This window comes from Metarhizium robertsii, assembly GCF_000187425.2.
Source record: "Metarhizium robertsii ARSEF 23 chromosome Unknown MAA_Scf_2, whole genome shotgun sequence".
Lineage (NCBI taxonomy): Eukaryota > Fungi > Ascomycota > Sordariomycetes > Hypocreales > Clavicipitaceae > Metarhizium > Metarhizium robertsii.
In genome coordinates, this window is record NW_011942160.1 from 989,544 (window position 1) to 1,002,463 (window position 12,920).

A 12,920-nucleotide genomic window follows, 5' to 3' on the forward strand; every position below is an offset into this window, starting at 1 on the left:
CAGTCGGCCTTAAATAGGCGCTGGGCTTCCTTTTTCTACTGCATATTGGCCAGCCCTCCATCTAGGCGTTTCGAACTGCTTCGCGGCAATACTCGTCATACAGCTCGCAACATGTCCTCATCAAAAACTGCGGCCAAGTCTGCACCTCCGGCTAAGCACGGATACGAGTTCTTCGGCCCGTAAGTCGTCTATAGCCATTAACACTAGAGTGTGCTCTGATTGGATTTTTTTCTTAGCCCCGGCGCCTTTGGCATCTCGTTTGGTCTACCCATCCTCGTCTACGTCTTCACTTTCGTGTGCAACGACATATCCGGATGCCCTGCGCCATCGCTGCTAGGTCCGCGCCCCTTGTCACTAGAGCAGTTGAAGATTGAAGTCGGTTGGCCACAGAATGGAATATGGGGTCTCGCCAGCTGGGAAGCGACCGGTGCAGTTCTTGCCTACTACTTGCTGAACCTCATTTTATACCGCGTTTTGCCTGCGACCGAGGTAGACGGGACCGTCTTGAGCTCTGGCGGCCGTCTCAAGTACCGGTTCAACAGTATGTAGCTACACACAGCTCCCAATCGTCCGAGTGCTCAAACAGCTAATCACCCGGCAGCGTTCTACTCCAACACGGTTACTTTGGCAGCCCTCGCAGCCGGAACTGTTGCTCAAGGCGCCGAATTTCCCGTTTGGGTCTTTATCAGCGAGAACTATCTCCAGATTCTGACGGCAAATATCGGCATTTCTTATGCAATCGCCACTTTTGTGTACGTCCGCAGCTTCAGCGTCAAACCTGGAAACACGCAATTTCGCGAGCTTGCAGCCGGCGGCTGCACTGGCAACCTGCTCTATGACTGGTTCATTGGCCGCGAGCTCAACCCTCGCGTCACAATACCCTTGATTGGAGAAGTTGACCTCAAGGAGTGGTGCGAGCTGAGACCTGGCATGATGGGCTGGATCATCCTTAACTGCGCTTGGTGTGCTCAGCAGTACCGCAACTTTGGCTTCGTCACCGACAGCATCATCTGCATCACGATTGTGCAAGCCCTATACATAATAGATTCATGGTGGTTCGAGCCTGCTATTCTAACAACCATGGACATCACAACTGACGGTTTTGGCATGATGCTTGCCTTTGGCGACCTTGTCTGGGTGCCCTTTGTCTACTCCATGCAAACTCGATACCTCTCCGTGCACCCTCTGTCGCTTGGTCCCGCCGGCCTCGCAGGTACCCTTTCCCTCATTGGCCTTGGCTTCTACATCTTCCGCTCCGCCAACAGCCAGAAGAACACTTTCCGCACAAACCCCAATGACCCCAGTGTCGCTCACCTGAAGTACATTGAGACCAACACGGGCAGCAAGCTTCTAATCACAGGCTGGTGGGGAATCGCTCGTCACATCAACTATCTTGGCGATTGGATCCAGTCTTGGCCATACAGTCTCCCCACCGGACTTGCTGGCTACCAGATTCTGGCTGCTGGTGCAGGCGCCGCCGGTCAGGGCGCGTACATCATGAAGGACGGCCGTGAGGTTATTCAGGGCAATGCGCGAGGCTGGGCTATCCCCATTACCTACTTCTACATTGTATACTTTGCCGTGCTGCTTATTCATCGTGAGCGTCGCGACGACGAGAAGTGCCATCGCAAGTACGGTGAGGACTGGGATAAATACAAGAAGATTGTGCGTTGGAGAATCATCCCTGGTATTTACTAGGTGGTTGTGCAAACGAAGAAACAAAAGACAAGAGGGTCTCGATACTAGTAGGGGAAGAGTGGGAGTCTGAGTCAAACCGGACGGTTGGGCGGACTACATCTGAACATGACTTTACCACGACTGTGGTTTTTGATACGAGGGACAATGTACCCTGTTAGAGCTGTACTAATACGCTTTGCACCCTAATAAGATTGCATCAACGACAATTGTGTCTATACTGGCTTTGCGTGCCGTTTGACGTCCCTGATACTTTATCCGATCTTCAGCCCAGCAACGAAAGTGCATTAGAACAATCCAACAACAGAACCCTGCGTATCTAATATTTATGTCGTGAGTGCAGCAAATTATAAATTAAATAAGATTTAACGGATGCTTTTGGTAGGTGATGGGATGGAACAGAAGGGGAAGGGATCCTAGCTCCCGTTCGTGCAGAAGTTGGGAAGAGTAAGCAACAGCATGAGCCCAGGTGCAAGGCTAACCGACATTTCAAGACACTTTTTTTTGTAACATGAAGTTGATAAACGTCAATGAGAACTGCGTCTTGGAGAAGTCGCGAAAACTTACTGTCTGGTATGCAGTGCACATGTATAGGGTAGTGCCCTTTGTCTCGCTCGTATGAGACAATAACATTGGTCTTGGGCTAAGACAAAAAAACAATAACAACCAAACCACATGGGCCATTCAGCAGCATACTGGGCCAAATTATTAAGCCAGTGAATAAGGAATGTGTCTGTTCATTACAGTACCGGCAAATGCCCGGGGGACGTTGGATGAAATTTGCTCAGAAATTTTACAGCGGCATGCTCGAGCATCTACGAGCATCGCAAGTTTGTGCGACGGCGTGTTCTTCAGCCAAGCCTCATAATGACTTACACAAGTGGCTTGGGAAACTAACCTAAAATCAAGCCCACATACTTGGCGGCAATTATACCACATTCGATTCTGCAGCTAGTATTATATAGACCATAGTTAAGCCGAGAATCAAGGCATGTTAAGCCGGGAAGGGAAACGTCATCTAGACGCGGTTGATTGTGATGTTCCGCAGCAAGGGAAACACAGCATGCTCGCATGCTGCCGCTCGACATGGCCACCGGGGGACTCCCTGCTGTGTTATTCACCAGTTTATGAGTCATGAGTCATGACTACTTACCTGGTACGTTTTTGTGGTTTACGCTCTGTTGTGAGCGCCATTATATTTCGCCGACAGACGGCTTTACTCCGTAGACGACTTGGACAGGCGGTTGACGAGACCATGAAACAAGTTTGTCCGGGTACGCGAGGCGAAGTGCCGACTGGTCCCCATGCTTCCCCACTGTGACTGATTCTCTGAGGAGAGCCGGAGAAATCGTGGGCAGTCAATCATACCACGTGTGGTCCGTCCCATGACCATTCTTATTTGGCCAAGCTTTTGCGCTTCCGAGCTTTTACCAAAATCTGGACAACAAAAGGGCGATCATGAGCGAGCGAAGCTCCCCGACTATACTATTGTGTAAGGCGTGCAAACGGCCCGAAAAGAACGCACGCTAACTGTTCGGGATCCCACCAGACTCTCCGAGGCAGAACAACATTGCGGGGATAAAGTTGGGGGGGTTAGGAGGTATGTACAGCAATGCGGAGTAGGAACGATTAAAGCCCCTGTCGGCTGTCAGTGGCGGTCGGGGATGGTACGTGTGTAATTTCCTCCAGATGCCGGCGTCCAAGTCGGGGAATAGCGGCCGCAGTACAACGCGGGCCAAATGACTGTTTCAAGCACATTCGATATATTTGATGAACTGTGGTACGTGACTACGGAGTACCGTCATCCGCAATTGTCAATATTACATGCCCAGAGTTGACTGCATTGCAGAATCGAGATTCCTGGTTCCTTGCTAAGACAATGCGGGAATGATTGACCAGGCACCAGTGCACAAGTATAAACAATCATGCACGTAACACAGGCGTAGTATAGTCAACCCATCCGGGCCAAGGCTAAGCTGGACTGATTCAAGTCGATTGACGGAGCTGAATCCCGACAACTTCCCGAATGGAATCTGTCGGCTAGTGGCCAAGCCGTGTTGTTAATGGACGCCAGTTTTTGTGTATAGAGACGTGGTGGAGAATGGTGTTATGACTATCGTAGTGGTAATGCTAAAGGTGTACAGAGTACTCCTTAGGAACATTTATTTCGGAGTCCGTTCCGAGGGTCGGTAGTACAAGCTTGTTCATATCGGGTAGGTGTTGTGTCTTGTAGATTGAAGGGATAGCAACTATGCTCTTCATGCGTGGAGCAGACCAAATGGGTTGAATCCATGTTCGCATTGTAAGAGGAGAGGCGATGTTCCTGAGGGTTTCAGACCGACGACGATCGAAGCCAACTTGTCGAGTACCGCTCTCTGTCAAAATATTGAATCGGATTCTTCTATAATATTTTGCGTCATGGGTTACTGAATTCCTCATACGGCATATTGATATCAGCGGGAGATGCATGGACCAGAAATAGGCGAGAATATTGTACTGTGCGTACTGATGCAGGATCGTTATGGAGTGACGCAGCGGGGCCATGATACCAAGCTGGGCGTTTCCATCGTGTCATCGACAACCCTTCGCTGGACATGTCCCCGCGTTAATGCAACCTAGACGATGTTCGGAGCCCTGATAACTCGCGTGGGATGTTAAGTTGACGCATGGCGTTGGACAGGGGTTGAAGCACCCTTTATTAGAGATTATCTGGATAGCCATCATGATGGTGCGTCTCGGTTTAACTCCGTGGCTTGGCCGAAACCTTGGAAGAAAACGGTGCCAATGTGATGAACACACCGTCTGCCATGTGTGAAAGTATTATCGGCCCTTTTCTGCTTGCTCTGTATTTCTTGCATAGAAAATTGTCGGAGTATTTGTCGTCAGCATGTTTTCTAGCTGACATTGATCGATCTAAAGTGGAGATAGCCTGGTAGGGCAGCAGATGCCATTACATGGCCATGTACGGAGTAGTTGTTGGCCTACAGAGCAGACAATAATAGATGAACTGGGTGCTTTGTGGCGGTTGATAAAGCGCGGAGATTGGATTGGCCGTTGATGTCTGAGCAGGATGCAGTAGAAAAGCCATTGTCCGACTTACAATGTATTGACAATGTGCAAGGCTTGGCATGAGCCCTCAATGCCATTGTCAACAACTGTCAGCTAGCTGTTCATCAGCTGCACAACTTTATTTAGATTGCGCACAAGTACCTCGGTGGCTGAGGCGCACAATTGTCACAGCCAGCCGAACGCCACCGGGCGGTCCACGGCGGTGGCTTGATGGCGGCATTCACATAGAAAGCCTGGCTCTCAACTGGCGACATTGAATGATGCCGGGTGAGGCTAGCAGAGCTAAGCACGCGGTGGGCGACGCCAACCCCCCGCTAATCCTGTTTCTATGAACCTTCAAATGTTCCAACATTCAAACATGAAGGCTCGGGAACAAGAGTTATGTCTGATACCTCTAGACCGCAGGGTGCCCTCTATGCCCCACACGTCCTTGAGGGTCCATGTCTCGTCCAAAGTCAAATGCTCGTGTCGAGCCAAGGCCTGCGTCTTCCCAACGGCCGAGTATTTCTTCCAAGAATGAATAATGGGACACGATTGTACTACACTAGGAGGCTTGAGGTGGCCTGCGATAGTGGAAGTGGTTCCCCTGCACGTCAGACTAACCGACCAGAGTTCAATCCAGTTCCTAAGACATGCATTAATTGCTGCTATGCACGGAGAACCGAGGATGTACCCCGTACATGCATGCAAACTGGAGCAAACCACACCACAGCAAACGGCTCCACCTCGCCAAGTCCAAAGGGAAACTTGGGTAAGTACATGGAAGTGTCTGGCGTACATACTCCATCCGTACTCCGTATTGATGGATTAATATTAGTCTTGGTATTAGCATCGAGTGTGTTGTACGAGGGCACGAGTGCAGTACGCCGCCGGCGCGCGTAGCGTGGAATTCATGCACGGGGCTCCATCACGACATGCCTTGCCATGCTTCCTCGACCCGGATTCCGCATTGCATCGCGGGCCGTGAAAAGAAAGAACGACAAACGCAAACATGCTCCACCTACCAGCAAAAGAAAGTAACTTGACCGTCTCGCCCAAGGCTCGCGTGGCCCGTTCACACCCAACATTGGCACCATGACGACAATCCAAATCCACATGACCGCTCATGCCCCCGGTCCTCTTGTCCTTCACCTTGACGGTTGTCGTGCCGGGGCGAACTGAGACCTCTGGCGCAAATCTTATATGAAGCCCATGTTGCCCACCCTCCTGGACAGATGATTTTTTTCTTCGAGCCAGTCGTCGTCGTCAACTCAAGTTCGCGACTCTGTTCCTCGTCGTCTTCTGGACGAGAATACGGGTCAGAAACGAACAAGACCTGCGCTAGTTCAAACATCGCGACGACATCATGAAGTCATTGTCCATCTTTGCAGCGGCTCTACTCACTGCTGTGGTAGATGCTGGCCTGTCAACACCGGGACACTTCCACAAGGTAAGCCTGCCGTTCGTTTGGAGCACACGGCCATGGTCAGTTGTGGCCGGAATCTGTCTTCTCCTCTTCTCCTTGCTTCTCTACCTCTGCCCGGCAACCTTCAGCATGCCTCTTGGCGGATCCGATGGACCGATCCGCCCAGATTTACCCCAATCCAACCACCCGGCAGATTCAAGATCCCCACTTTCAGCCTGAACACGAGCAAGCCATGGCAGACCGGTGCCTGGTTGTTCTTCTCCATGCATTCCTTGTGTAGTGTGGGTTGCGCCCTGTGGGGTGGGGAAACCTACCTTGGATCGACAAAACACAGCCTTCGCGCCTCAACGACGGAGAGCCATTCAACATGACGCGGGTTCTTGTCGTTGTGGGAGCTCTAGTCGCTCTGCCCAGCTCCATTGCTATAGGTTTTGACGATTTTTATGGCTTCGCTGACACTCAGATCCTGTTGCAGCTTGATGCCCGAGCCGAACTTGCCACCTCCCCTCCCCACTATCCGTCGCCATGGATGAATCCACAGGCTCCAGGCTGGGAAGACGCCTACAAACAGGCCAGGGACTTTGTGTCGCGCATGACTCTGGCTGAGAAGGTCAATTTGACGACTGGTACCGGGTGAGTATCGAAGCCCACGGCAAACACCACTTTGTACTTACATGTCTCATAGATGGATGAGCGACAACTGCGTTGGTAATAGTGGAGCTGTTCCGCGGTTGGGCCTCCGGGCTCTGTGTCTGCAGGACGGCCCATTAGGTATTCGTCTTTCCGACTACAATAGCGCTTTCCCTGCTGGGATTACTGCTGGTGCGACATGGTCGGAGCATCTTTGGAGAGACCGTGGAAAGGCATTGGGTGCTGAGTCTAGGGACAAGGGTATTGATATCGCTCTTGGTCCTGCCAGTGGCCCTCTTGGCCGGGCCCCTACTGGTGGCCGTAACGCTGAGGGATTCGGTTCTGATCCCTACCTTCAGGGCAAGGGACTTGCCAATACTGTTATTGGTATTCAGGAGTCGGGCGTCATTGCTTGCGCCAAGCATTTCATCGCCAATGAGCAAGGTAAAGAACCTACACGGCTTGACTTGGCAGGGAAGTGATGGGGGTTGGCTTGAGCTAACGATTTCGCAGAACATTTTCGACAAGCTGGCGAGTCTGTTCCACGAGGATTCAACATTTCCGAGAGTCTTTCTTCCAATGTTGACGACAAGACTCTACACGAAGATTACGCTTGGCCATTTGCCGATGCCATCAGGGCTGGAGTTGGTTCCATCATGTGCTCCTATAACCAGATCAACAACTCCTACGCGTGCCAGAACTCAAAGCTCCTCAATGGAATTCTCAAGGACGAAATGGGCTTCCAAGGATTTGTAATGAGTGACTGGCAGGCCCAGCATGGGGGTGCCGCCACTGCAGTTGCTGGCCTCGACATGAGCATGCCTGGTGATACCGAGTTCAACACTGGCTATAGTTTCTGGGGCGGAAACTTGACCCTTGCTGTCATCAATGGCACCGTCCCCGCCTATCGTATCGACGACATGGCCATGCGAATCATGGCTTCTTTCTTCAAGGTTGGTATGAAGCCCGGCAAGCAGGTCCCTACCAGCTTCAGCTCATGGACCCGCGACACGTTCGGCTACCGCCAGGCTGCTGCCAAGGAGAACTGGGAACAGGTCAACTTCCAAGTAGATGTTCGTGGGGACCACGCTGCCCACATTCGCGAGTCCGCCGCCAAGGGAACCGTCATTCTCAAGAACACTGGGTCATTGCCGCTAAATAAGCCCAAGTTCCTTGCCGTCATTGGCGAGGATGCTGGCCAAAACTCCAGGGGCCCCAACGGCTGTGATGATCGCGGATGTGACGATGGCACTTTGGCCATGCTCTGGGGTTCCGGTACTTCGCAATTCCCTTACCTCATTACCCCCGACAGTGCCCTCCAGCGCCAGGCTATCCAGGACGGCTCCCGATATGAGAGCGTTCTTAGCAATTACCAATGGGCGGCTACTCAGAGGGTTGTTGCTCAACCCAATGTCACTGCAGTCGTTTTTGTCAACGCCGACAGCGGCGAAGGCTATATCGAGGTTGACGGCAACGCCGGTGATCGCAAGAACCTCACACTCTGGAAGAACGGCGACGATCTAATCAAGAACGTCTCATCCATTTGCCACAACACTATTGTTGTCATTCATAGTGTTGGCCCTGTCCTCGTCACGGACTGGTACCAGAACCCCAACATTTCTGCCATTGTCTGGGCCGGTCTCCCAGGACAGGAGTCTGGCAACTCCATCACTGACATTCTTTACGGAAAGACCAGCCCTGGACGCTCTCCTTTCACCTGGGGTCCTACTCGTGAAAGCTATGGCACTGACGTTCTCTACAAGCCCAATAATGGCAACGATGCCCCTCAGCAAGACTTTACTGAGGGCTCATTCATTGACTATCGCCACTTTGACAAGGTGGCGCCTGGCAAGAACAGCACCGGTGCTCCTATATATGAATTCGGCCACGGTCTATCATGGTCCACTTTTGAGTACTCGAACCTCAAGGTTGAGAAGCGTGATGTCCGCCCCATGTCCCCGCCCGAGGGCAAAACGATAGCTGCTCCTACTTTTGGCAATTTCAGCACGAACCTGAAGGATTACGCCTTCCCTCCTTCTATTCGCTATATTTATCAGTTTATCTATCCGTGGCTCAACACGACGGCTTCTGGCAAGGAAGCCTCTGGTGACCCTCACTACGGCCAGACTGCGGAGCAATTCTTACCTCCCGGTGCTACGGATGGTTCGCCGCAGCCTAGGCTTGCGTCTTCTGGCGAACCTGGTGGCAATCGCCAGCTATGGGATGTCGTGTACACCGTCTCTGCCACAATCACCAACACTGGCAAGCGCGTGAGCGACGAAATCCCCCAGTTATACATCAGCCTTGGTGGCAAGAACGAGCCCGTCCGCGTTCTCCGCGGCTTCAACCGCATTGAGGGCATTGCTCCTGGACAGAATGTTACATTCCGCCACGAAATCACTCGCCGCGAGATTAGCAACTGGGACACTGCGTCTCAGAACTGGGTCATCACCAAGGCTCCCAAGAAGGTGTTTGTCGGTAGCAGCTCACGCAACCTTCCTCTGAGCGCCGACCTCAACTAAAGAGAGGAAAAAAACCGAAACAAGGAAATATATAAATCAGTATAAAACAATGCAAGTACATAGTTTCAGGGGTGGACTTGGGATATCTGAAGGGCTGCAGAACCAGGGATGATACGACGATTCAAAATGATTATATCTTTGTTAAATCCTCATCTAGCGAATGAGAAGCAATACATGGAGCTAAATGTTACTTTTGTACTAGCAAGGCTGCGTCAAGTGTTTTTGTCTGTATTGTTACATTTGACTGGCTGCACATGGGCACCCGCGCCATTGGTAATTGTAGTCCTGGGAAGGCGTCCGCGTCTTTCTTTCTATTTTTTACTTTATTTTTTTGGCCATGGCAGGCCCCTATAGCAGCTTATATCCCGCCTTAACCCAAAACATGACAATGTACGCAGCGGTAACCTGCCAGATGGCCGTCCTCAGCCACGACAGTCTCCGGTTCCGGATGAAGACGTAGGAAAGGGTGTAGGCGCACCGAGACACGAGATACCCGATGGACAGGCTGTTTAGGGTAGAAGTACCGAGCTGGGCGTAGTTGCCGACAATGACGGACGCGGCGTACAGGCCAATGGTCTCGAGGCCGTTGAGGGAGCACGCCTCTGCGCGGAGGATGCGCTGCTTGCGCTGGCGGGTTGTAAGTCAGTCGGTGGGTTTTGCTTGGGGGTGTTTGCTAGCGACGTAACGTACGACTTTGTCAATGGACGTGTCTTTTATCAGGGTGTCGCGGTAGGCGCGTGGGTAGGAATTGTCGTAGATGGTGAAGCCGGCTGATCCTACGGCGTAGAGGTGCGGGATGAGGGCGAGGCCGAATGCCGCGGGGACCTGGGGCTTGTTAGCTTGGGGGTTGATTGGTTTGCGAGAGCGAGGACGGGGAGATGGAACCGTGAAGAGGGAGAGGTTTTGGGAGAGGTCGAGGGGGAGGAGGGCGGCCATTTTGGAATCCGTGTCGTTGTTGGGATGAGGGCTGAGGACGGTGTGGGTGTCGTGGATATTTATTGCGGCCGTTGACGAGGGTGGAGGACCCTGCGTACCTGGCGGAAGATGTCAAGGTGTGGGTTATGCTTTTGTTCTGTAGTTGGATCCGCGGACTGCGGTTTGGCGAAATGCTTGGGTTTTGGCTGTGCTACTGCCCGGACGGATGCCGAGCCGGTGCTGGGATGAAATTGCCCAGGGGGATGTGTGACGGAATTGTCGTGGTTGAGGCCTTTGGACGACTTTCACATGTGTGAGTATGGCTCATTGGGGGCGCACGTGCGTGCTTGCGACTAGTGCGACTAGTTTGTGGTCAATTCATTATTTCCAATGGCCATGTCGATCATGAGGGAGATGGATTGCCGGGTTGCGGACGGGCCATCGGCGCATCGGGATCTCCGGTTGGGGCGGCGGGAATCACGGGTAGGGCTGCGTTGTGGCTTTTTGATGGCATGAGAATGTTGCCATGTTGGGTATTTTTGGAAATCGATGCCGGTTTGCATTGGTCCGGACTTGTGGCGGTTGAGTGGTCGTTTGCGGAACTCGCAAGACGTCACGTAGTTTGCGGCGCCCGTCATGTTTGTTTCGGCAGCGCGGAAGTCGGCGATGTAGATGCATTGTTGGGCGAGACAGGACATGAAAGGATGAAAGCGACGGGAAGAGAAGAGATGCAGGCAAGACCATCATGTTTGTTGAGATTTCCCTCTGAAATGACCTGCAAGTCCAGTTGTGCTACTGCCTGCTCGGCGTCCCTGTTCTCGGTCTCCCTTTCAGCGGTTTGTGTGTCAGTATATATTGATCCGCAGACACGTCCTCAAGTCATGGATTGCGACTGGATATATGTTCCGTTCAGGAATTACGGCATCTTGGCTCCAGCCCATATTGGGGAACGCTGCATGAGGGGGTGGAGATGAGAAATCTTTTACTTTGGCAGTATAAATTGATGCCTACGAACTTAGAAGATGCCGTCTTATTGTTTGCACATGTGTAGTTGATTCGTGGGGCAGGTTCACTGCCCTCGCAAACGAGCACAAGAATTGGCAAACAGTCCTGAGAATAGTCTGGGAGTGAGTCACTTTGCCATGTGACGGGACGAATGGACCACTTGAATGTAAATCACTTGACACAATTCTGAACTGGTATTGAAGCGGAGTTGAAGCAAACCGTGCATGGCCAGCAGGGCCAAATCTACTTGACCTGTTGGCCGCGGGGAGGAAATTGATACAAATTTCAAGTATAAATGCCCGCCCAATCCCCATACAAACCATGTCTGCCTTTTTCCTCACTCAGACACCTCCAAAATAGCAGGATGCTACCGGTCACCGTTCACACTATCGGCACCGCGCAATACGCAATGAATACAACCCTAACCCTAAAACAAGGGATTCACCTTCCGTACCTTACCATCAACACATCAAATGGGGGTACAAAATGTTGGCACCTACAGTCACGCGCGAGGCACTATGACATTACTGCTACGCCTGCACACTTTAGCTACCCTTTTCCTCCTTGACGCACAGAAAAGTCTCTCTCTTATTAGCTCTGCTGCAATACATGCTTGTCATTTGCACCCTCGAGCTCTTGTGACTTTGCTCATAGACCTCTCTCGTGGTACCTCACACAACAAGAGGCCCAGAGAGCCCTCTTCCAACAGGTTGAGAGGGCAGTGGTCTACGAAGACACGGCATACTTAAGTACATATGTACTAGACCCAATTGGACGACGGGAGAACGCCTGTACCCTGCAGCGGATGAGACTCAAGGAGCACACGATAGCACAGAAGCACCGCTGCACTACCATTGCCGAGTCCTGGCCAATGTCTACCTAGAGATCAACATTGCGGCGTCCAACCTGCGAGATAACCCTCACATTGCTGCTGCCCATTTCCACCATCGATTTACCACTTTCCTCCGCGATGTGCTCATTAAGAAGTTGACTGACACGGCGGCAGCGAGGAGAGTTTCACCTCAGACAAGAGCAGGCCCGACAGGAGATGAATGAATATCTTTGACTATGGAGCGCGTCTCCGTAGTTGGTTGTACGTTTCTGGGTGTTACACGGAAATCATGTTGCCAGAAAGGCACGGGCCGAACCTTGAACCCGACGATAGTTACACAAGGGCTCGGGACCTAGCTTGAGGCCCAAGTTTCTAGGCTCGCTTGCTGTTACAAACTTTATCGCAACCCAGTCTGATCTTAAGCAACTCCGAGATCAGCTACAAGGCCAGCAACTGCCACGCCGTGCTGGTGACGAACCCGATCCAACCCTATCTCTAGGCTCGATTAGGGGCCACCCCCCCCCCGGCCTCAAAGAAATACAACGACCTTTGATATTAAAGCGAATTATTAGCTGAATATGAACTTGTTCCAAGCCCCTCACACAAGCCCTTGCCACAAGATGTGTGTTACACGGAAAAGACCCAATACATCGTGAAGCCCAACAAAGGGGCCTCACCGATACGGGACTTGTTGGTTACACAGCTTGAACACGTGCCCGGGCAAGAGCCCTAGGCCCGGGCGTTCCTTTTATGTATACAAGGCGGTTACCTTTCCTCTTCTCCCTCTAAGCAACTCAAGACCTTAGAGACCCTTCGAGATTATTATCGAATTGAGCCCTTTTGCTCC

General features: G+C 51.9%; 3 protein-coding genes across 3 annotated transcripts; 2 read left to right on the forward strand and 1 right to left on the reverse strand.

The window, feature by feature from the left end:
* Positions 1–111: 111 nt before the first annotated feature.
* MAA_06099 (delta(14)-sterol reductase) lies at positions 112–1,698 on the forward strand (the record flags this gene model as incomplete). Its single annotated transcript, XM_007824097.1, has 3 exons — positions 112–179; positions 237–541; positions 602–1,698. 3 exons carry the CDS (start codon positions 112–114, stop codon positions 1,696–1,698), a joined length of 1,470 nt encoding a protein of 489 aa, XP_007822288.1.
* Positions 1,699–6,109: 4,411 nt separating this feature from the next.
* MAA_06098 (beta-glucosidase 1 precursor) lies at positions 6,110–9,321 on the forward strand (the record flags this gene model as incomplete). The annotated part of the gene is made up of 4 exons (XM_007824096.1): positions 6,110–6,193; positions 6,645–6,802; positions 6,855–7,243; positions 7,313–9,321. 4 exons carry the CDS (start codon positions 6,110–6,112, stop codon positions 9,319–9,321), a joined length of 2,640 nt encoding a protein of 879 aa, XP_007822287.1.
* Positions 9,322–9,669: 348 nt separating this feature from the next.
* On the reverse strand, positions 9,670–10,257 carry MAA_06097 (Membrane associated eicosanoid/glutathione metabolism-like domain protein; the record flags this gene model as incomplete). The annotated part of the gene is made up of 2 exons (XM_007824095.1): positions 9,670–9,948; positions 10,012–10,257. The coding sequence occupies 2 exons, from the start codon at positions 10,255–10,257 to the stop codon at positions 9,670–9,672; spliced, it is 525 nt and encodes a 174-aa protein (XP_007822286.1).
* Positions 10,258–12,920: the final 2,663 nt, after the last annotated feature.